The following is a 26,102-nucleotide window of genomic DNA, read 5'->3' on the forward strand; positions in this document are numbered from 1 at the left end:
AAAATAATTCGCCAAGACAGAGGTGACATTCTTAGGACATGACATCAGTCATGAAAGGTTGACTCCAAGGAACACAAAGATGAAGGCCATTGAGAAATTATAATAGAGAAGGAACTGGAGAAACAGGTGTTAGTTACTGCCTTACAGAGTGAGGAATCAAATCCAGTTGTTGTGAAGTTTCATGTGCCCCAAAAAACATTAAACAATGAGGAAGTAGGGAATACAGCATTGTGTCTGTCCAGGCTTAATCCTATCAAAGCCAGAAGGAAGTGGATGCGATGCTCAACAAAGATATCATTGAACCAAGTCAGAGAGAGTAGAGTTCGCCGATTGTGTTAGTTCCCAAACCTGACGGGACTCAATGATTTTATGTGGACTATCAGACTCATATACAATGCTGTAACAAAATCAGATTCATACACAATACCAAGATTGAGGGACTGTATATGTTGTTTTATCGGAACAGCATTCCCTACTTCCTCATCATGTACAATAGTATTAGTCCTCCCCATCTTATATGTCCTCATAGTGCTGTAACAAACGTTTCAAATGGGTTCTTTGCTCCTGAGATAGATAGTTTACTAACCTATCCCACTTCTCAAGGACCTGCTCATTGTTTAATGTTTTTTGAGGCTCGTGAAACTTCAAAACAACTGGATTTAATTCCTCACTGTGCAGGGCAATAACTAACACCTGTTTCTCCAGTTTCTTCTCTATTATAATAAGGTTTCAACATATTCACATGGCATACCTGATACAGTTTTTTTCCTATCTAGCATTTTTACTAGATAGTTTACGTGCCTGAACTTTTTCTCAATTTGACAGGGACTACTAAACCTGGCTTTGAAGGGATCCCTACCACTGGTAACAATGTGTCAATCCTCACAGGAAAATGTCCGAATTTCAGAGCTTTTATCTGCCACCTGCTTCATTCTATGCTGTGCCCTCTTCAGCTGCTGTTGAGCTAACTCAGCTACCCGATTTAATCTCTCCCTCACCTCTGCCATTCACTAACGTCCTGGCTTCCTGCCTTTCCCTAGATGGTAACTAAAAGGGTATTAACGTCAATTTTCAATTTTGAGACTCATTATAGACCTGGGGTCTAGATTAGAGTGGTGATGAAGGGCTTTTAGATTAGATTAGATTCCCTACAGTGTGGAAACAGGTCCTTCAGCCCAACAAGTCCACACCGACGCTCCGAAGAGCAACCCACCCAGCCCCATTCCCCTCTGACTAATGTACCTAACACTACGGGCAATTTAACATGGCCAATTAACCTAACCTGCACATCTTTTGACTGTGGGAGGAAACCGAAGCATCCAGAGGAAACCCACGCAGACATAGGAAGAACGTGCAAACTTCACATAGACAGTTGCCCAAGGTGAGAATTGAACCCAGGTCTCTGGTGCTGTGAGGCAGCAGTGCTAACTGAGCCCCGAAAAGTCGATTTTCCCGCTCCTTGGATGCTGCCTGACTGGCTGTGCTTTTCCAGCACCACTTGAATCTAGATTCTGATTTCCACATTCTGCAGTCCTCACTTTTGCCTCATTATAGACTTTGTCCAATTCCTTCCCATTGTCTTCAGCGCTACTCCGTGCTCACTCAGTTGGTTTTCCTTGGTTGTCACATTACATTAAGAAATATAGATTTATGATATCATAGAAGACTTGGTTCTAAAGTAAATCCATCAATTTTCCCAGAATTTCAAAGAGACTGAGAAATCTGTAGCAAGGTACTCATATATCTCAATTTGAGGAAATGCAATAGACTGTGACAATAGAAAAAAATGGAAAAGGAAAAACATTTTAGAGGAATAAAATGTTGCATTGTAATAATATGGCAGATATTTTATTTAGTCACTGATGTGATTTCTTCTGGTAAATGAATAAATTAATTAATTTGGTAAAGCCTGTTTCCCTGGACATAAGTAAATGCAGTAACATGGCATCATAGAATCCCTACGGTGTGGAAACAGGGCAATCAGCCCAACAAGTCCACAACGAACCTCTGAAGACCATCCCAACCAGACCCATTCACCTACATTTCCCTTCGTGATCGCACCTAGCCTACACATCCCTGTACACTATGGGCAATTTAGCATGGCCAATTCACTTAATCTGCACACCTTTGGATTGTGGGAGGAAACCAGAGCACCCAGAGTAAACCCACACAGACATGGGGAGATTATGCAAACTCCTCACAGACAGTCCCCCGAGACTGGAATCAAACCCAGGTCCCTGACGCTGTGAGGCAGCGGTGCTAACCATCAAGCCACTGTGTCGCCCATATCATGTGGTATCACAGGACAGTCTTAAAATGTGAGGACAAGAAAGTAGAAACGGGGGAGACTGGGCATTGCTTTCATTGAGATGTAAGGATAATAAAGGGGTGATGTGGGAGATGATCTATAAATGTGAGAGAAAATTGTTTCTCAACCACAACTAGAATATCACATGGTGGTCATAAGACTGTAAAAGCAGAGTGCATTTGCACAATAGAGGGTTGTAATATATGAAGCTCACACCTCATATGCAAGACTTGACAGAATTGAAATATGATTGATTTGCAAGAAGGGCCGAAAGAAACAATCCTTTTCAACCTGTGACTGCCTCAGACTGTCAGTGGGGCCTCAAGTCAGTGGATTGAATTTTCATGACAATTTAGCGCAATGGTATGAAAAGCTGAAATGAAAGGGTTTTAACTTTACAATAACAATCACAAAGAGCCTATTATCTTTAGAATGAGTATAGCTTTATTTGTTGCTGCATGGTTAGTTCTATTTGGATGGAAGATCTGAGACAGTAAAAGGTTCCATCATAGTCAGAGAGAGGCTTATACAGAGATAGGGAGGAATTTGAAAGGGGGCGTAATTATAAAATGGAGTTGTTGCTAATATTAATGCCAATGTAGGACAGTGCGCATGGCAGACTGATGGGTGAACAAGACTTGTGAGTTAAGTCATTGATTGCAGGATGAGCTAAAGTATATGATGATCGGAAGATGAAAGGCCACTCAGAAGTGCTTTGAACTCAGTCTAAAGGTACAGAGACAGAGATAATAGTTTCAGCAACAGACAAACCTGAGGCAGGAGCAGGGTCAAGGGACGTTGTATTGGTGACCTGCATCATCTTGGTAAGCTTCATGCCTGTGTGTCAGCACTAGATGGCACAGAGAGACAGAAATAACATGATCTCCTTTTCTCTGATCAGTTAGCGCTTCTGTTCTAAAAGTCTGAGGGAATTTGGGGCATAAGGGGAAAAGTAATCTTCAGGTACTCTTACAGTGCAGAGCACCATAGGTCAGAGACTGAGTAAACCTGACAAGGTGCAGCTGAGCAAAGCAACAGGAAAACTTTCAAAGCACCCCCATGGTATTGCCTTCACTAAATCCAGAGGCAGAGCTCCTCAGGTAACATCAGGATTGAAAAGTGACATTGGCAAATGGAAGCTGCTGAGGAGGTAAGTACAGGCGGTGAGTATTCATACTACTATTGTTACTTACAGTTTGTAAAGCCCTTATTTTGTGGTACATAGTTCGTAATTCTATTTTAACAAGGTCAAGGGGAAAAGGGCCCTAAAATAATTGATATTGTTTGATTATAAGAGCCCTTTAAAGGTTTAATCTAAATAGCTAAGTCATAGCAGGAGAGCTTAAAGTAGTTTGGTCCTCCTGCTCTATATGGGAAGCCAGTCACATTTCCAACATGTGCACAGGAAGTGTCTCCACCTGCAGCTTCTGGAAGCCTGAGTTTTGAAGTTGGAGAAGCAACTGGGAACACCATGAAACATCTGTGATGCTGAGAATATTGTGCATACCATGAACAGAGAGGTGGTCACACTGAAGGCAAAGACTCCACAGACAGAAAGAGAGTGGGTGACCATCAGGCAGAGTAAGAGGACTTAGGCAGGCAATGCAGAAACCCTACAAAACATGCATTGCTTTGTGTACTACTTGGGGGGGAATGACCTCTCAGTGGAAACCAATAACAGTCAAATTTGTTGCACCATGGTTGGTTCTCCTGCCAGGGAGAGGAGGAAAAATTATGGGAATGCAACAGGAGATTCAGTTTTAAGGGCAATAGCGTTTCTGTAGCCATGAATGAGACTCCAGGATTATATTATTACTTCTCTGGTGCTCAGGTGAACGATGTATCCTGGAGGACATGGGTGAACAGCCAGTGGTCATATGACAAATCCAGACCAGTGACATTGATATAAATAAGATGAGGTCCTAAAAGTCGAATATAGGAAGCAGGTTAAAAAGTAGGACTTTAAAGGTAGTGACCTCAGAATTAATCCAAGTGTCACATGCTAGTTATAGCAGGTTATATCAATTGACTATATGGCTGGAAAGACAGTGCAAGGCAGGGGAGAGTTTCAGATTTCTGGAACATTGGTACCAGTTCTGGGGGGAGGTGGGACCAGTAAAAATTTAATGAACTGTATCTTGATGAATGTAATGATCAAAACTCACCAACCACTTACATGGCCTTATGGCAGGCATTCATTCTTGCATACAACCCTGTTCTTTCACCTTAGTCACTGTCTGACCACCATGCCGCACACTTTACCTGTCCTTAGAAACATAATATTTAAAGACCCTATGGGAATCAACAACACTCTGTCCCCAATGCCGTGGTCACCCACACTTAGTCATTGTCCAGCAGGGGAACATCACATACAGGCAAGCATTCAAAGAAGTCCCACATAGAGTGATAGGGGTATACACTATAGAAACAGACTATTCGGTCAAACTTGTCCCATTTATAAGCTAGTCCCATTTGCTGGCATTCAGCCCATATCCCTCTAAACCCTTCCTATTCATACACCTTTCCAGATACCTTTTAAATGTTGTAATTGTACCACATCCCTCTGGCAGCTCATTCTATACACACACCATCCTCTGTGTAAAAATGTTGCCCCTCAGGTCCCTTTTAAATCTTGCCCCTCTTAGCTTAAAACCTATGCTCTCTATCTTTGGACTCCCCTACCCTGGGAAAATACCTTGTCTATTCACCCTATCCATGCTACTCATGATTGTACAAACCTTTATAAATCTCAACCTCCAATACTCCATGCGAAATAACCGTAGTCTATTCAGCCTCTACCTAGAGCTAAAACTCTCCAACCCTAGCAACATCCTTGTAAATCTTTTCTGAACCCTTTGAAGTTTCATAACATCCTTTCATAACAGAGAGACCAGAATTGCATACAGTATTCCAAAAGTGGCCTCACCAAAGTCTTGTACAGCCACAGCATGACCTCCCACCTCCTATACTCAATGCACTGACCAAGCGATAGGCTTGTATTTGTAGTCAACAAATAAAAACACAAAGGAAATACATGGATGCAGTTCACAACCAAAAAATCTTGACCTTGACACTCCTCGATGATCTTCTGCACCCAAATGGCATCTACTGGAATAAATAAAGTCTGTCTGCCTTGTAGCCCCTGGTCCACCTGAGCTCTGTCGTTCACAAAAATAACTCCCTCAATCACAATCTCAATGTCCTTATTCTTTTCCTGGAACAATTGCTCCCGTTTATGGGGAAAGGGCAGGGAAGTGGAAGTATGGAGTTTCGGATCAGCCATGATCCAGTTGAGTGGTGGAGTATGTTCAAGGGGCCAAATATTTTGACTCATCATTGTTAGATATCCGTCTTAGTGTGGTGGTGTCGTCAGCAAAAAAAGATTCATTCATTTGAAATTTGACAACAGTCGTGGGTCCAGGGAGTACAGTAGGAGGCTGAGGACACATCCTTTGGGAGGCTCCAGTGTTGAGTGTTTTTGTGGAGGAAGTGCAGTCACCTATCTTCACGGATTGCAGTCTGGGGGTCAGAAAGCTCAGGGTCCAGTTGCAGAGGGTAGAGTGGTAACCAAAGTCGCGGAGTTTTTAGGTCAGTCAGGAGGGAATAATGATGTAGAAGGTGGAGCTGTAATCAATGAGCAGGAGTCTGACACAGCTGTCCTTGTTGTCCAAAGCTCTAGGGATGAATGTAGCGCTAGGGACATGGCATCACTATGCATCGTTAGGCACGTAGGCAAATTGTAGGGAATCGAGGCCGGCTGAGAGACTGGAGTTGATGTGGGCTATGATCAGCCTCTCAAGGCACTTCATTATTAGTGAAGTCAGAGCCACTGGGCATTAGTCATTAGGACACATTGTATTTACTTTCTTAAGTATGGAGATGATTGTGGTCTGTTTAAAGCAGGTGGAGACTACAGCTTGCAGGAAGGAGAGGTTGAGGATATAGGTGAATACTTCCTCCAGGTGATCCACGCAGAACTGAGGACACCGTCCTGGCCGATCGCTTTCCTTGGGTAGATTCCCAGGAAGACCAATCTGATGTCTGCAGGGGTGACTGAGGGAACATGTGTGTCTAGGGCTGTTGGCTGTTGTGATACCATGCCATTGGCATTCTGCTCAAACCAAGCATAGAAAGCATTGAGTGCATCAGGGAGGGATGTGACTTTGTCTGCTATCTTGTTCTATTTCATTTTGTATTCCTTTATGTTGTTCAGGCCTTGCCATGGGTGGATGGAATCTGTTTGATAGGTAGGGGCCTCTAACCTGATCCAGTACTGCCTTTTGGCATCTCTCTTGGATTTGCAGAGGTCATAACTAGATTTCTTGTATTGATTGGGTAATCTGACTTGAATTTTGCATGCCTGGCCTTCACTAAGGAGTGGATTTCCAGGTTCATCCAAGATTTACAGTTGGGGAACGCCCAGATTGACTTCTTAAGTACTTAGTACTCCACACATTTGCTAATGAAATCCGTGATGGTGGTGGCGTACTTGTCTAGGTTTATCACCTAGTACTTTAAAACGGTCCAGTCCACCAATTCCAAGCAGTCCCAGAGATAGTCTTCCACAACCTCGTACAAACATTGTACTTTCTTTTGTGAAGGTACTCACATTTCAGTTTGTAAGCTGGGAGGAGGAACACAGCGTTGTGATCAGATTTTTCTGAAGTATGGGCAAAGGTGGAGCAGTAAGCATCTTTGATGGTTGTGTAGCAGTGGTCCAGGATGTTTGGTCCTCTGGTGGGGCAACAGGTATGTTGGTGGTACTTTGACAGCACCCTCTTGAAGTTGGCTTGATTTAAATCACCACCAACAATGAATAGGGCCTTGGGGAATTTTGTCTCTGGGGTGTTTGTGCTGGCATAAATCATGTCTCGGGCATTCTCCACATCTGCATGGGGTGGTATGTATACTGGTGTTAGGGTGGTGGAGGTGAATTCATGTGGAAGATAGTAGGGATGGCATTTTACTGTAAGGTGTTCTAGGTCTGGGGAGCAATGGCTTGCCAAGGTCACTAGGTCCGAGCACCGGGAAGTGTTGATAAGGAAGCATACCCCACTGCCCTTTGCCTTACCCGAGCACATCAGCTTTCAGGGCACAGTCATGAATGGCAGGCAATGTCACCACTTCTTAAGTGTTATTGAGTCAAAATCCTAGAACTCCATTCCTAATGGGATTATGGATCTACCTACAACACACGGATTGCAGTAGTTCAAGAAGGCAGCTCAAGGATGGATATTAAAATGCTGGCCCAACCAACAATGCTCATGTCCCACAAGTGACTGACAATAAACCACCTTACATCTAGAATTCGAAATATATTACCATTCTTTCAGTGTTGCTGAGTCAAAATCCAAGAAATCCTTTCCTAATGGCATTGTGGTGTACCTACACCAAATGGACTGCAGCAGTTGAAGAAAGCAGCTCTCCATCACCTTCTCAAGGGTAACTAGGGATAGGAATTAAGACCAACAAGCAACACCCATGACTGTGAGTGAACAAAATAAAACTTGCATTACCTCATTCCCCAGAAGGAATTGGTTTAGCTCAGTTGGCCAGATTGTTGGTTTGCAAAGGAGTGTGATGTTAACAGCATGGGTTCAATTCCTATCACCGGTTTGAGGTTACCATGAAGGACTCTCTTTCTCAACATGTTCCCTTGCCTGAGGTCTGGTGGCCCTCAGGTTAAATCACCACTAATTACTTCTCCCTAATAAGAGAGCAACCCCTATTGTCTGGTAAGACTATGGTGACATCGCAACAACTCACCCAGAAGAGGAAATGTATTTTCCAGTTCCACTTCATCAAGCCTATTTAGAATCTTATACACTTCAGGATAAAATTCAGTCAACTCATCTGTCATTCTTTTAAACTTCAATAGAAACAAGCCCAGCATGTCCAATCTTTCTTTGTACGGCAATCTACTCATTCAAGGCACAAATCTAGTAAACCTTCCCTGAACCACTGACCATGCATTTACATCCTTCCTTAATTCAGGACACTAAAACTACGCACAGTAGTTGACATGTGGTTTCATCAATATCCTGTATAATTGAAGAATAGCATACCTTTTTATGTTCAATTCCTCTCATAATAAAGATTATCATCCAATTAGCCTTCTTGATTGTGTTTAGATTAGAGTGGTGCTGGAAAAGCACAGCAGGTCAGGCAGCATCCGAGGAGCAGGAAAATCAACTTTTTGGGCAAAAGCCCTTCATCGGATTGTGTACTGTACCTGAGTAAAACCTTTTGTGGCTCATGCACCAGAATACTTAAATCCTTATGCACCTTTAATACAGTGGTTGATCTCCATTTAGTCAATACTCTGCCTTGTATTCACGTTGCTAATATATTTTCCGATTCCTCATTGTACTCCCATCTGCCCTCTCATTCGGGTGTCTATATCGATCTACAACTTCCTTATGTATCCTTCACATCACACTTCTGTACCCATCTTGCAAATGTATCTACCACGCTTTTGCTCCCCTTGTCAAAGTCATTGTTGTAAATTGTAGAAAAGTTGAAAGCCAGCACAGACCACTGCAGGATTTCACTCAGAACATCCTGTCAATCAGACAAAGTCCCATTTAAACATACTGTCTTTTTGTTGCCAGCAGTCAGTCTTCTATCCAAACTAATATGTGGCCTACAGCAAAAGCTGTAATTTTCTACCAAAACTTTTTGATGTGGCAACTTATCAAATGCTATCTTACAATCCAAGTAAAGCATGCCTGCAGGTTCCCTTTATTACTAGTGCATGTTACTCCTTCAACGAACTCCAATTTCACCTTGATGAAACTATGCTGACTCTTTCCAATTACCATAATTTTTTCTAAGTATGCAGTTGTGATCACTTTATTGCAAGACTATAGCACCTTCCCCGTACCAGACATTAACCTGGTCTTTGGTTTCTTATTTTTTCCTACCTCCCTCTTGAATTATGGTTGTTCATGTTTTTTGTTTTATTTACTACTTTCCAGTCTGTTAGAACATTTTCTGAACTTAGGGAATTTTGGAAAACTAGCATCAATGCATCGACTACTTCATTAACACCCTTTTTTATGCCTGAAGATGAAGTCCACCAGAAACTAAAGAACTGATCTATTGCTACTCCTGCAGTTTGCTTAAATATTACTTTCCTCACAACTATAGTTTTGCTAAGTTCTTCTATCTCTGCCACCACCAATTTACAACTATTAATAGATTTTTTAATGAATCCTCTATATTAGCAAAATATTTGTTCATTTTATCCAACTTTTCCTTCTTATCTATTAACTCCCCAACTTTACTTTCCAGAGGACCTTCATACATTTTGCTTCATTTTGCTTTTCAAATGCCTGTGGAAACTTTTGTTATAATTTTTACCTTCTTAGCTGTCATGGTCTAATATCTTCCTCCTGATTAATCCATAGGTACAGATCTCAATTTCTCCAATACGAGTGCTGGTGTTACATGCACCAGAGTCCACTTCTCCCACACCAGCATTTGAATCATCATATCATTTATTTGATCTTATTTATCTCATGCCATTTAGCTTGTGGCTCAGGTATACAGCAAGAACTTATTATCTCTGAGGTTCTGCTTTTTAACTTAGTGTGTATCTTCTCTTGCAGTTTATGCAGAACTGTTTTGCTTGTTTCCCTTTTGTCATTAGTAGCAAAATAGTCCACAGCTACTGGATCCTCCCTTCACCCTGAAAGCTTCTTTCCAGCCCTGAGCTCATGTCCTAATTTGTGACACCAGGCTGGCAACACAGCTATCTGGACTGTCACTGTTTGCTGCAATGAATGGTGTCAGTTCCCCTCACAAACATCACCGACTATGAATGTATTCTTTACCACAACTATGTCTTGCCAGTCTCATGGTCACTGTGCCACCTCTGCTATCATTCAAGCAGGCTGAGAGACCTTAAACCTATTGGATAAATACAGTGGCTGACACTCCTGCCCTCTGTGTCCCCTCATTAGCTCACTCAAGTCACACCCACCTGTCCCTGACCACTGACCAAATCAGAAGGCCCAATCTTACAAGGGCATAAATGCTTTCTGGTATAAAGAAACCAGCTAACTTTACCATTTGCTGTTGACTAAATGTGGCAAGCAATCTCAATCAATCAGTAGTCAGGGTGACTGAGAGATAAACAACAAAGGAACCAATGACACTGATAAGAGAATTTTAATCCCTCAGTCACCTTGGCTACTAATTGATAGAAATTGTTTGCCATGATTATTCAACAGCAACGTTATTATTGTGTCATGTGTTGGCAGAATTTCAGAAATGGGAGCAAATAATGCTTAGTCTATATTAATTAATTTTTCCAATCCAGCTTCTCATTTTGTAGTTGCTAGATAATTAATAATTTCATTTAATCTGATGTTTGATATTGTTTATCATCAGCACATGTACAAATTCTAACAAAACTAGATTTTATTTAAGTTTGTTTCATTATTTGTTTTCATACAGGAAGCATATACAATCCTGAATAAGTATCAAGTGGAAATTTCAAAGGAGGAAGCAGAAGGATCTGACACTCTTAGGTATTCTTTCAACAAAATGCAGGTCAAAGCTGTGAGTATTTACCTTGAGCTAACAGAATTCAGAATGAATTAATGCTAAATTTGTAAAAATACATCTGGAGGAATATTTAATAGCATTCTGAATGAGTATTAATTTAATATTATTAATAACAATAATATTGATTTAATATTATTGCACATATTCTTTATTACATGATTAGAGCTGACAGATGTATGCTGGAAACACCAATATAAGTCCAAAGCACTCAGAGTGCGAAGAGCAGTAAACACTGGTCTAGCCAGTGATGATCATATCCTGAGAACAAATGGAAAAAGACATAGATAATCAAATGGAGCCTCGCATGATCATGCTTTTATTCAGCAGAAAACCATTTGTCAAAACCATGTAATTTTCCTCTTTAGGCTGATGACAGTACAATGGTAAAATTGTTGTCTGATGATATGTGAAGCCATAGGTAAAATCATGTTATGGTTATGAAGTATCCTACTACCATGTCAGAAATAAAAGGTTCATTTTCTCCCTCATATTTTCACTGACTCATTGACTTGCACAATGTGGGCCTCATTTATTGACATTTCTAATTTCATTCAAGGAGGCAGTTTTTTCAGTCAACAGTGACAGTGTTTGAGTTATAAGGACAAACTTGTGCTGTTAAGACTGAAGTTCCAGGAGTTTTGCCCAGTGACCATGATGGGATGGAAGTATACTGAAAATGTGTTGCTGGAAAAGCGCAGCAGGTCAGGCAGCATCCAAGGAGCAGGAGAATTGACGTTTCGGGCATGAGCCTTCTTCAGGAACTGAAGAAGGGCTCATGCCTGAAATGTCGATTCTCCTGCCTCACCGTCTGCGCTTTTCCAGCAACACATTTTCAGCTCTGATCTCCAGCATCTGCAGTCCTCACTTTCTCCTAGTTGTAAGGAAACAGAGAACAGATGGGAAACGTTCACCCTGGAATTCATTTACTAGTGGTGTACTGCAAGGAACTGTTTTGGGTCTACTGCTGTTTGTTATTTTTATAAATGACCTGGATGGGGGCGTAGAGGATGGGTTTGCAAATTTGCGAATGACACTAAGGTCAGTGGAATTGAGGATAATGCTGAAGAATGTTGCACGCTACAGAGAGACATAGATAAGCTGCAAAGCTGAGCTGAGAGGTGGCAAATGGAGTTTAATGTGGAAAAGTATGAGGTGATTCACTATGGAAGGAGTAACAGGAACAGAGTATTGGGCTAATGGTAAGAGTCTTGGTAGTGTGGATGAGCAGAGAGATCTCGGTGTCCATATACTTAGATCCCTGAAATTGCCACCCAGGTTGATAGGGTTGTTAAGATGGCATATGATATGTTAGCTTTTATTGGTAGAGGGATTGAGTATCGGAGCCATGAGGTCACAGTGCAGCTGTACAAAATTCTGGTGCGGCTGCACTTGGGACTATTGTATTCCATTCTGGTGGCTGCATTATAAGGAAGGATGTGGAAGCATTGGAGACAATGCAGAGGAGATTTACCAGGATTTTGCCTGGTATGGTGGAAAGGTCTTATGAGGGAAGGCTGAGGGACTTGAGGCTGTTTTCATTAGAGAGAAGAAGTGTTGAGAGGTGACTTAATAGAGACATACAAGATGATCAGAGGATTAGATAGGATGAACAGTGAGAGGCTTTTTCCTTAGATGATGATGAGTAGCACAAGGGGACAAAGCTTTAATTTGAGGGGTGATGGATATAGGACAGATGTCAGAGATAGGTTCTTTACTCAGAGAGTAGTAAGGGTGTGGAATGCCCAGCCTGCAACAGTAGTAGACTTTAAGGGCATTTAAACATATGGATGATAATGGAATAGTGTAGGTTAGATGGGCTTCAGATTGGTTTCATAGGTTGGCACAACATTAAGGGCCAAAGGGCCTATACTGCCTGTAATGTCCTATGTTCTATGGATGGCAGCAGGTTATTTAAGGATGTTTTAAGCTGCTCTCACCAGGCAAGTAAGCAATAATTCATCTCACACCTGACCTGGACGTTATGGTTAGTGGACAATCTTTAGAGAAACAAGAGGTGAGCTACATGCCAAAGAATTCCTAATCTTTGAACTGTTCTTATAGCCACAGTAATTAAGTGTTTGATCAAGTTCAGTTATTTGTCAATGGTAACCTCAAAATGTTGATGTTGGGTGGAGTGGATTCATAATAGTAATGCCATTGAACATCAATGGGCGGTGATTAAATTCTCTTTTGTTTGGTGCTAATATAACTTGCCACTTGTCAGCACAAGCTTGGATATTGTTCAAGTTTTGTTTCACTTGTACATGGACTGCTTCAGTATTTGAGTACCACAATCGGTGCTCAATATTATGCAAATGCCACTGAACATCAAACTTCTGGAATGCCCATCGAGCAGTCATTTAATAAATTCCAGTGGAAGTGCCTATTCACTTTTGTGTTTGAATCACTTAATTGAAATGTTTGTTTTTATAAGGAATTATCCAGTAAAATTAACTACTTTCATAAGGGCTTAGTTCAAACAAATTCAAATGATTAGTTTTGTTCTATCAAGAGTGATTTTTTTTCCGTACTGAGATGATCCAAGATAGGTAACTTTATTTTCTGTCAGCATGCTTGAGGTATACTTAGAATCATACAGCCTGGAAACAGACCCTTCAGTCCAACCAGTCCATGCCAAACATAATCCCAAACTAAACTAGTCCCATCTGCCTGATCCTGGCAGGCAGATGGGACCCATATCCCTCCAAACCTTTCCTATTCATGTACTTATCCAAATGTCTTTCAAACATTAGAATTGTACCCACATCCACAGGTTCCTGAGGAAATTCATTCCACACACGAACCTCTATGGAAAAAAAATTGCCCCTCATGTCTTTTTTAAATCTTTCTCCTCTCACCCCTGTTTTGAAATCCCCCATCCCTGGGAAAAGATAACTACCATTAACTCAATCTATACCCCTCATTATTTTATAGACTTTTAGGAGGTCTCTTTTCAACCTCCTATCCTCCAGTGAAAAAGTCCCAGCCTTTCTAGCCTTTCCTTATAACTCAAACTTTCCACACCAACCAACATCCTGGTAAATCTCTTCTGAACCCTCTCCAGCTTAATATCCTTCCTAGAACTGGGTGACCAGAACTGTACATGATATTACTCAAAGGACTGAGCAGTGAAGGCAAGCATGCCATGTGCTTTTTTTTTAACCACCTTATCTATTTGTGACACAAACTTAAAAGAATTATGTACCTGCACCCCTAGGTCCCTATGTTCTATAGCACTACCCAAGGCCCTATCATTAATTGTATAAGCCCTACCCTTGTTTCTTGTACCAGAATGCAACAACTTACATTTACCTAGATTGAATTCCATCTTTCATTTTTCAATCCATTAACCCATTTGATCAAGATCCCTTTGTAACTTTAGAAAACCTTTCACCATCCACTATTCCACCAATTTTGATAGGATCCACAAGCTTACTAACCATGCTATATTTTCATCCAAATCATTTATGTAAATGATAAACAAAAAAGAGAACCCAGAACTGATCTCTGTGGAATACCGCTGGTGACAGGCCTCCAGTCTGAAAAGCAACCCTCCAGCCCCACTCCATCTTCTGCCTTATACTGCATAATGTGAGAGTTTGGATACAAAGGGGAGGTATTATGTGGTGGGTAGACCATAAAAGGTATGAAGGCCTATAGGTGATGGATTGATGGGTACAGAATATAATTAAATTGAATTAGCTTTATTGTCACATGCACTCAAATAAGTGCAGTGAAAAGTTTGCAATGTTGCCACTTTTGGTACTATCTTAGGTACAAGATGCCCTGGTATAGATGCTTAATTATGTGGAACATGTTTGAAAGAATAATAAATAAAACTCCAGCATAAGAATAAAAAGGAAGAACAAAGTACTTGAATTACGGTCCTTTTCACCCCAATCTGTGCCAGCACTGAGCCTCCAGACTGCACCGGCCCAAGTTTCCAGACCATGCTGGGCTTCAAAGCTCAAGGCCTCACTTCAAAGCTCAAGGCCTCATCTCCCCGCAGCAGCCTCCAGGCCAGGACCCGCCTCCCACTATGACCTCCAGTCTGGGATTCGCATCTGAGAATAGCCTCCCTTTTCCGGCCTCGCCTCCAGGATTCATCTTCTCATGTCGGCCTCCATTAGGGGACCCATCTCCCATGCTGCCCTCTGATATGGGAGTCAACTCCCATACCTGCCTGGTCTGGCCTGTGATGGCCTCTGGTCTGGGAGTCCCCTGTTCCAATCGGGCAGAATAGAGGCATCATGTGCTATGTGAGAGGGTAGGTTTGGGCACAGGGGTATGATAGACTATCACACTGAGTTGATGGGCATAGGTTGTGAGTCTGAAGGCAATTGAGGTGGCGACAGGTGTACAGGTTGGCAGAGCACTGGGGGCCAGAGGGGCAATGAGGGTGCACAAAGGGCATTAGGTGGCATAGAGAGTGAGGAGAATGAGGGGTTAAAGGAAGAGGAAGATTCCTTTCTTGCTTTAATCTTCATTTTTAAACTTTGAACAGAGTCCTCATGCAGACTTTCAGATCAGCTCTCTCCTCAGGAATTGGCAGCCTACTCTGCCCTGTGAAGATTGCCGGACAAGACCTCTATTTGGGTCAGTCCCCCTGAACTGACCCAGGAATAAAAATTGAGGCCTATGACTTCACATTTGGTTTGGTCATTTGATATGAAGATGAAAATTTCCCGTGAATACTGTCTTACGTTTTTAACATGCACCTCCAAACCACTCATTTGTATTCTACCTGACTCAAAAAGTGAATGAGACAGAAAGCAAAAACTGCAGACCAGTTAGCTTAGCATCTGTCAAAAGAAAAATATTAGCTGCTGTATTTAAAAATATTATAGCAAGGCACTTACAAAAATTTGACATAATCAGGCAATCGTGTTTAACCCACTACTTCCTTTGGGGAAGTATCATATGCTATGGATAAAGAGGAACCTGTTGATGTATTTATATTTCCAAAAGACGTTTAATAAACTGACACATCAAAGGTTATTAGGAGAAAGTGAGGACTGCAGATGCTAGAGATCAGAGTTGAGAGGATAGTGCTGGAAAGTAAAAGTTTAGTTGTCAGGGTTAACATAATGTTATAGAAAGAATAGTCACTTGATCCTTCGAGCCTGCACTGCCATTCAATAAGATCAGGGTTGATCTGATTTTAACCTCAACTGTACATTCCTGCTTATTCCATAGACTCACTGGCCTCTGCGAGAAATAAAATCTCATCATCTCTCTCAAATGGATGTCCCTTTATTTTTAAATTAATGATCTCTGGTTCTAGACTTTTCCACAAGAGGAAACATCCTCTCCACCTGGTCACATCATCTCCAGTGATTGTGTCAAAGTTAATTCAGCTCTGACTGTTCTAAACTCCAAAGAATAAAGGCTTACCCTTTCTCATAGGGCAATCTGCTGCATTCCAAGTATCAGTGTAACAAATCTCTGAATTGCTTCAAACACATTAATACGTTCTGAATGACATTACTCCAGATGCAGTTTCATCAATGTCTAACTCCTGCAATAAACTACAATATTCTGTCAGTTTTCCTGATTACTTGATGGACCTGCATAATATCCTTCTGCAATTCATGCACTATTATGTTATGGGCCAGACCGCACCCCACCAAAAAAGAAGATAGCCTAGAACCTAACCTTTTCCTATTTTAAAGGCAAGTGCCAGATGTTGCATTCCGGATGCAATTCAATTGTTCAAATGACCAGATTTGAGGCAAAATATATTTTATTTGTATAGGTTGTTCTGCCATAATGTGTGTTTGGCTAGTGCAAATTGACAAATTGGAGACACTGTTGTAAAGTGCGAACTTTTAAAGCATGTATTGGTTTGAACATGATTCCAGCTCCATTAGTTTAAATGGTCTGCTATTACGTAGCTTTGTTACAACATGTGTTGCATGAGAACAGAACAACCATGTTATAGCAGAACCAACAGTAGTTAAAATCCAGCAAAAGAAAGAAGAATTTGGAACAATTTAGCTCTGTTGGAAAACTTAACAGAAAAATAAAGTACTAACTATTACAAATTAATTGTTCCAATATAGTAACATTTCATAAACACACCCTTGACAAAGGCAAATTCAAAAAACAGATTGTCTCACATCCAACTCCAGCATCATGAGGTAAAACATCCAGAGAAAATTCTGAGACATTGTAGCGGGAAGAGATGTATTGCAGCTTCCAAAGCCTTATGAGAATCCATCAACAACTGCTACTAAAAACAAAAACTCCTGATTCTGTGGGTGCTTGACCACATCCATTCAGACTGTTTCTATTGTTTCATATTTCATATTGTAGTGGCTCTGGTAGATTGTTCGTTGCCTCTGCCTTAAAACCCATCTTCAAAAAAAAAGAACAAAATACATCTCTTAAACACCAAGATCTATTGCATCTCAGAGCTCTGCGATCTCTCACCATTTAGATTTTACACATTGTTTATTCTTTCTGCCAGAATGGATAACTCAATTTCCCATATTATAGTTTATTTGCTAAATCTTTGTCAACTCATTAACCCATCTAAATTCCTTTTACAAGCTCCTTATGTGCTTTTCACAACTTGCTTACAAGCATTTCTTTCAGTCATCAGCAAATTTGGCAGCCACCATTAGTTCCTACATCTACATCATTTCGATAACTCGAAAAGAGTTGAGGGCCCAGCACTGACCCCTGTGGCCCATCGCTTGTGAAATTCTGCCAGCCCAAAAAAGACCCACTTATTCCCACCCTCTGCTTCCTGTTAGTCAGTTAACCTTCTATCCATTTCAATATGTTACCCTCAATACCAAAAGCTTTTATTTTCCATAATAACCTTTGATTTGGTACCTTATCACATATCTTCTGGAAATTTAGGGAAAAACATTGACCGCTTCCCCTTTATCCACAGCATAAATAACTTGGAATCATAGAACCTCTACAGTATAGAAGCAGACCATTCAACCCATCAAATCCACACTGACCCTCTGAAGAGCTACCCACCCAGACCCAACAACCCTGCATTTCCTATGGCTAACCAACCTAACCTGCACACCAAGGACAATTTAGCATGACCAATCCACTCTAACTTGCACATCTTTGGACTGTGGGAGAAAACCAGAGCATCCAGAGGAAATGAACACAGACACAGGGAGAATGTGTAAACTCCACACAGGGACAGTCACCCGAGGCTAGAATCGAACCCATGTCCCTTGCGCTGTGAGGTAGTAATGGTGAACCACAGAGCCACCTTGCTGTGCTTCTTTAAAGAATTCCAATAAATTAATTACATATGATTTCACTTTAACAAACCTATGTTTGTTCTGCTTGACTCCTTCAACTTCTCCAATTACCCTGTTATAGCATCTTGAATAATAACTTGCAACATTTTTCTTCTGACAGATGTTGAGTGAACTAGCCAACAGTCTCCTGTTTCTGCCTCCTCGTTTTGAAAAATATAGTTACATTAACTATTTTACAATATAAAGGAACCTTCCCTGAATTTAATGAGTTTCTGTAATAAAACAATATATTTCCTTGAATAAGGGGGCCAACTGCTCACAGATGTGGTTTCACCTGTACCTTGTACAGATGTACTAAGTTGTTCCCTACTCTTACACCCTTGAAATAAGGACCAACATTCCATCAGCCTTCCGGATTAGCTGCTACACCTATGTCCCACTCTCTGTCTTTTATAAACAAGTTACACCCAAGTCCTTTTTTGTTACAGTTTTCTGCAGTTTTTCTCTATTTAAATAATACTCTGTTTTTTTGTTCTCCCATAAAGAATGACATCATATTTTCCCATATCATACTGCATTTGCCAACTTTTATCCACTTACACAACCTCTCAGTATAGCATCACAGAGGTTTACAGCAGGGAAACAGACCTTTCAGTCCAACTCAAACATGCCCACCAAGTTTCCCAAACCAAACAAAAGAGAGCAAAAAGAGAGGCAAAAGTGGACATTGGGCCACTGGGAAATGTCGCTGGAGAGATAGCAGTGGAAAACAAGGAAAAGGCTGAGGAACTTGAATAATTACTAGTGCCCAAAATTCAAGAGAGTGGGGGGGCAAAGCTGAGTATGGTGGCCATCACCAAGGTGAAAGTGCTGGAAAAACTGAATGGCCTGAAGGTAGATAAATCACCTGGACCAGATGGACTACATCACTGAGTTCTAAGGGTGACAGCTAAAGAGACAGTGGAAGCGTTTGTGGTGATCTTTCAGGAATTGCTAGAATCAGGGAGGGTCCCAGAGGACTGAAAAATCCTAATCATTAATGTGACACCCCTGTTTAAAAAGGGAGTAAGGCAAAAGATGGAAATTTGCAGAGTGATTAGCCTAACCTTGGTCATGGCTAAGATCCTGGAATCCATTGTGAAGGATGAGATTTTTGAATACTTGGAAGTGTACAGTAAAATAGGGCAAAGTCAGTATGGTGCAATCAAGGGGAGGTCATGCCTGACAAATCTGCTAGAATTCTTTGAGAAAGTACTGAGCAGGTTAGACCAAGGAGAGCCAATGGATATTACCTGGACTTCAAGAAGGCCTTTGATAAGGTGCCACAGAGTAAAATAAGGGCCCATGAGGTCAGAGATAAAGTGCTAGCACGGGTAGAAACTTGGCTGTCAGACAGAAAGCAGAGAGTGGGGATAAAAGGGTCCTTCTCAGGATGGTGGCCAGTTATAAGTGGTGTTTGCAAGGCTCTGTGTTGGGACCACAATTTTTCACTTTATACATTAACAATCTAGATGAAGGAACTGAATGCAATTTTGCATTTGTAGATGATACAAAGATAGTAGAGGGACAGGTAGCATTGAGGAGATTGGAGGCTGCAGAAGGTTAGGACAAGTTAGGAGAGTGGGCAAAGAATGGCAGATGGAGTACAATGTGGTAATTATATTATAGGACAAGCCAAACAGTGAACAGCCAGGGAATTCCTAGAGGCATGGCACTCATCCACAGATTCTATCAACAAACACATCGACCTGGACCCAATATACCGGCCACTGCAGTGGACAGCTGGAATTGACAACTGGAAGCAGCAGAGACAAACCACTATAAATGCCGGAGGAAACATCACAGAAGCACTTTACAGGAGGCTCCCAAGCACTGACGGTGTCACCTAGACAGAGGACAAAACGTCTGCAACACAAATTCCCAGCTCGGCGAACAGAACCACAACAACGAACACCCGAGCTACAAATCTTCACACAAACTTTGAATGTGGGAAAGTGTGAAGTCATGCACTTTGATAGGAAGAATAGAGTCATGGACTATTTTCTAAATGGGGAGAAAGTTCAGAAGTCTGAAGTGTAAAGATACTTGGGTGTTCTGGTCCAGGATTTTCTCAAGGCAAGCTTGCAGGTTGGGTCAGTAGTTAGGAAGGCAAATGCAATGATGGCATTTATTTTGAGAGGACTTGGATATAAAAGTAGGGATGTACGCCTGAGGCTCTATAAAGCTCTGGTCAGACCACACTTACAGTATAGTACACAGTTTTGGGCCTCATATCTCAGGAAAGATATACTGGCCCTGGAGCATGTTCAGTGGAGGTTCACGAGAATGGTCCCAGAAATGAAAAACTTAGCATATGAGGAATGTTTGAGTACTCTGGGTTTATACTTGATGGAATTTAAAAGAATGAGTGGGGATTAATGAAACTTACAGAATACTGAATGGCCTGGGCAGAGTAGATATTGGGAAAATGTTTCCATTGGTAGGGGAGACTAGGACCTGAGGGCACAGCCTTAGAGTAAAAGGAAGACCTTTTAGAACTGAAGAATGGAGAAACTTCTTCAGCCAGAGAATGGTAAATCTATGGAATTCATTGTCACAGAAGGCGGTGGAGGCCAGGTCATTGAGTCTATTTAAGACGGAGATAGTAGGTTCTTGAGTATAAAGGAGATCAAGGATTATGAAGGGGGAAAACTAGAGAGTGGGGTTGAGAAACTTATCAGCCATAATTGTTTGGTAGAGCAAACTTGATGTGCTGAATGGTGTAATTTCTGCTCTTATGTCCTATGGCCTTAAAAATCCCCACTTACCTGTGTGTATGGCCCATATTCCTGTAAACCTTTGCTATCCATGTACCAGTCCAAATGCTTTTTAAATGTTGTAACTGCATCAACCACTTCCTCTGGCAGTTCATTTCACATACGAACCACCATCAGTTTATAGTTCACATGCTTCTCCTTACAGCCTTTCTTAAATATAGACATAACATTAGGATTCCTCCAGTTCTCCGGTACCACACCTGTGGCTATCGATGAGATAAATGTTAGGAGCCCCACAATTTTTTCCCTAACTTCCTTGAATGCACTTGATCATATCCTGGAAATTTATCCACCTTTATGTTTTTTTTTAATCTCCAGCACCTCCTCTTTAATAATGTGAGCTGCTTTCAGGACATCAATATTTATTTCCGCAAGTTCTATAGCCTCCATGTCTTTCTCCGCAGTAAAAACTGATGTTAAATATTCTTTTAATATCTCTCCCATCTCCTATGGTTTCACACATAGATGACCTCATTTATTTTTAAAAGGCCCTATTGTCTCCTGAGTTGATCTTTTGCTCTTAACGCACTTATAGAATCTTTTGGATTATCCTTAACCTTATCTCCAAGGCTATCTCATATCACCTTTCAGTCCTCCTGAATTCCCTTTTAAGAATGCCCCTACACCTCTTGTATGTGCTAAGAAATTTACATGATCCCAGTTGTCAACACCTAACATATGCCTCTTTTTTGATGTTGTCTCCCATCCCTCCTGGTGTCAAAAATATGATAAATCCTATAATGGGGCTCTTTGAAAAAGCAATACAATTAATAAAAATCGATACATTTTTATGAAAGTGAAGTCAAATTATCTTTCAAATTAGAGTCATAGAAACATCACTTTTTAAACTTTTTTTCCACTTTGCACTTCGTTTCTGCCCATTTTTCTGTCATTTGCAAATTTGACTACAGTAAATTCACTTCCTTCCACCCAGGTATTAATATGTTTTGTAAACAATTGTGGACCCAGCACTGATCCCTGTGGAACTCCACTGGTTAAAGCTTGTGAACCAGAAAAATATCTCTTTTTTTTCCCAGTCTCTGTTTCCTGCCCATTAGCCCATTCTCAATGTAAGTCAATGTGCTACCTCCAATGCCGTGAACTCTTATAATTTAACATTTTGTGAAGTGTTTTGTCGAATTTCTTGTGGAAGTCAAAAAACAATGCATCTACTGGTTCCCATCTATTCACTGTGGTTGGGCCTTCCTCAAAAACTCCAATAAGTTAGACAGGCACAAATTTCATTTCACAAAGCCTTGCTGATTCTTCTTGATTTGATTATGATTTTCCAAAATGCTGTTATTACTTCCTTAATAATTGATTCCAACATTTTCCAACAATAGATTGGAATTAGAAGTAGCTTTATTGTCATATGTATTCAAATGGGCACAGTGAAAAGTGTACAAGTTGCTGCTTATGGTGCCAGCTCAGGTACAAAGATCCCAAATTACATCTTCTTCAGTTTGGGAGATCAGGAGATCACCAGGCAGAGAGGACGCCATGCCATGCTATCGAGAGAGAGAGAGAGAGGCATATAGACGGTGTAAGATATTGAGGGAAAGAGTGAAATGTAGATGGATTGGAACATCGAGGGAGGGAGATATTGAGTGAGTAGGAAATTGAGGAAAAGAGTTGGACATTGAGTGAGTGGGACATTGAGGGAGACAGGCAGACATTGTGGGAGTGAGATATTGAGGGAGGCAGGTGGACATTGTGGGAGTGGGATATTGAGCTTCTTTGCCATGCAGAGAGATTGGGAATGTTTTGTCTTTCTGCTATTTACTTCCCTCCCTTTTTGAATAGGAATGTCAATTTGACAGTTTCCAAAACTCCAGGACTTTTAGAAAATTATAACAATGCATTCGCTTTCCCTGTGGCTACTTCATTTCAGATCCTTGAATGTAATCCTTCAGGACTAGGGGATTTATCTGCCCTTCAGCCCATTAGCTTGTCTTATCCTACTTCTGCGGTGCTGGTGATAGTATTTAATTCCTCCCCTGTCTTCTTTAGTATTAACAGGATACTTGAAGTATCTTCCACTATAAAGCCTAGTGCAAAATATCATTTAACACCGCTTCCATTTCCTATTTACCCAGTAACTATTTACCCAGTTCATTTTCTAAGAAGCCAATGTTCTCTTTAACCTCTCTCTTCCTTTCCATATATTTAAGGAAGCTATTATTGTCAGTGTTTGCATTCCTTGTTAGTTTGCCCTCATAGTTTATTTTCTTTATCATCTCTTTAGTCTTCCTTACTGGATTCTGAATTTATCGGATCTTTCACTGACTTTGCCTCTTTACTTGCTTTTTCTCTCTGCTTCATACTGTCCTTAGCCATGACTGGTGTATCTTTTTCAAACATTTTTCTCCTTCCTGGGATATATCTTTGCTGAGAGCAATGAATTGCCTCCTTAAGTTTCTGCCACTGCTTGCTCACTGTCTTTCCTGCTTATCTATTTTCCCAGTCCACTTTAGCTGATTCTATCTTCGCTTCACTGTAATTTCATCAAACTGAATTAAACACAATCATTTCTGACCCATGTTTTTCACAATCAAAGCAAATATTAATTTCTATCCTGTTATGATCATTACTTTCTGGTGGATCTTTTAATTTGAAGTTGTCTATTAAACCAACCTTATTACCCATTACCAGATCCAGGATTTCTACTTTTGGGCAACTCCAGTGCATTAGATCACCATATGCTGCACTCCTCCCTGCTCCAGACATTGCTGACCATCTCATTCATACCCGCACTTTTGCACAAAAAGGCTAGGCAAGGAGTAGGATGTTGAAGGACAAAGGGCAATGGTATCACATTAACAATAGCCCTATCTAAACCTTATTCAGCTCAAGGGGTCGGTTAGCTTAATTGGCTGGATTTTGATGCAGCGTGATGCCAATCGACATGATAGTGCTTGTCGAGATGCATGTCTTTCAATGGATGTCAGCTAAGTGGTAAGATGTTCCAAGAAAGGAGAATTATATGATGGGAAAAATATTGGATGAGAGGGACACCATAGGTTGTTATTGCAGCAAGAAAGCTTGCAAGATTTCATGATGAAAATCCTTCCAAGAATCTCGGCTCAATGCAAGTCAATAACCTTGGATTAGATAGTATTTAGACACATCAATCAAGAGATTCTTTCAGTTTTTATAGCAAAACCTATTACTCCATTTCACTGATCTTTTCAACTGGTTGTTTGTTTTAAACTACCCATGATTAACTTGACGCAAAACGATTGCAGGGCTTATCTTTGACACTGTGGTATAATTGTTTGTCCTAACAGAGAAATGTGCAGGATGAATTGGTCCAAGTCCAACCCAAATTTAAGGCTAATCTGCTGGAGTCTGTAGATGTTTTCCAGAAAGAAGTGCTCAAATATGGACGACAATATGAAAGGGTAAGCTTTTCTGTAAAAATCAATATTAAACCAACTTAATGTTACAAAATAGATTAATGTACAGTCGGCATGCCACTCTTTTCTCTGTCTGCAGGGTCAGCAATCAATTTGTCATAATTTTAACTCACAATTCACGCCCAATTGGGCAAGTGCAAGTTCAGAGGCTTGAGATGTGGGATTAAAATGAAAATTGAAAAATTCAAATGTCCTGACCAGATTTATCCAGGAACACTGCAAGAGGCAGAGCAGAAATTGCGGGGTCCTTGGCTGATTTCTTTGCATCATTGTTAGCCACGGGTGAGGTCCCAGAAGACTGGACGGTAATGAATGTTGTGCCCTTATTCAAAAAGGGCTACAAAGGAAAACCTGGGAACTGGTCAACCCATAAGCCTAACATCTGTGGTCGGTAAATTACTTGTGAAGATTCTGAGAGATAAGATATACATGCATTTGGAAAGACAGGGTTTAATTAGGAATAGTCAGCATGGCTTTGTGCATGGGAGATCATGCATCACACATTTATTAGAGCTCTTTGATGAAGTGACCAGGAAGGTTGACGAAGGCAGGTTAATAGACGTAGTCCATGTGGATTTCAGTAGGGCCTTTGATAAGGCTCCACATGGTAGGTTGCTCAGGAAGGTTTGATTGCATGGAATCCAGGACAAGCTGGCAAATTAAATACAAAATTGGCTTGATGGTAGAAAGCAGAAGGTAATAGTGGAAGGATGCTTGTCGGACTGCAGGCCTGTGACTAGTGGAATGAGTGTGAGGTCTTGCATTTTGAAAAGTCAAATCAAGGTAGTAATTTCATGGTGAATAGTAGTGCCTTAAGGAGTGTAGTGGAACAGAGGGACCTCAGAGTTCACAGTTCTCTGCCAGTGGAGTCATAGGTAGACAGGGCAGTGAAGAAACTTTTGACACACTAGTGTTCATCAGTCAGGTTACTGAGAACAGAATTTGGGAAGTTATGTTGCAGTTGTACAGGATATTGGTGAGGCTTCACCTGGAGTACTGTGTTCAGTTTTGGTCACCTTGCAAGAGGAAAGATATTTAAAAAAAAGTGTAGAAGACACAAGGATGTTACCAGAACTCAAATATCTGCTTTATAGGGAGTGGTTGGACAAGCTAGGGCATTTTTCTTTAGAGCGTAAGAGACTGAGAGGGGATCTTAGAGACTCATATAAGATCATGAGAGGCATGGATAGGGTGAAAGCACTCAGTCTTTTTCCTGGGTTTGGGGAATCGAGGACTAGAGGGCATCAATTTAAGGTTAGAGGGGAAAGAATAAAAGGGAACCTGGTTGACAAAAGTTTTACACAGAGGGTGATATGCATATGGAATGAGCTGTCAGTTGAAATGGTTGAGCTGGCTACATTAACAAAATGTAAAGGTATTTGGCTGAATACATGAATAGGAAAGGTTCAGAAGATGAGTTTGATGTGGATGGACCTTTTAGTCAGCATGGACTGGATTCAGCCAAAGGGCGTCTTACTGCAATAGCACATGGTTCTGTTGAGATCACAAGTGGAGTAGTGTGAATAGTTTTAGTCTCCTTATTGAAGGAAAGAGATTATTTCATTGGAGGCAGTTCAGAGAAGCTTCACTAGGCTAATTGTCTTCTGAGCACAGTTTAAACATTGGGACCATCCAACCACACAGCATCAATGTCGATTTAAGCAGTTTCCTCATCTCCCCTCCCCTACCTTATCCTAGATCCAACCCTCCAACTTGGCACCACCCTCTTGAACTGTCCTACTTATCCATCTTCCTCCCC

General features: G+C 41.0%; 1 protein-coding gene across 1 annotated transcript in view; it reads left to right on the top strand.

Annotated features, from left to right (window-relative positions):
* Positions 1-26,102, top strand: part of LOC140453953 (dynein axonemal heavy chain 8-like) — a 1,210,036-nt gene that overhangs the window by 598,990 nt on the left and 584,944 nt on the right. The window contains exons 32-33 of the mRNA XM_072548830.1: positions 10,769-10,873; positions 24,215-24,328. Of these exons, the coding sequence (XP_072404931.1) occupies positions 10,769-10,873; positions 24,215-24,328 (219 nt within the window). The remainder of the gene's footprint in view (positions 1-10,768; positions 10,874-24,214; positions 24,329-26,102) is intronic.

This window comes from Chiloscyllium punctatum, chromosome 3 (assembly GCF_047496795.1).
Source record: "Chiloscyllium punctatum isolate Juve2018m chromosome 3, sChiPun1.3, whole genome shotgun sequence".
Lineage (NCBI taxonomy): Eukaryota > Metazoa > Chordata > Chondrichthyes > Orectolobiformes > Hemiscylliidae > Chiloscyllium > Chiloscyllium punctatum.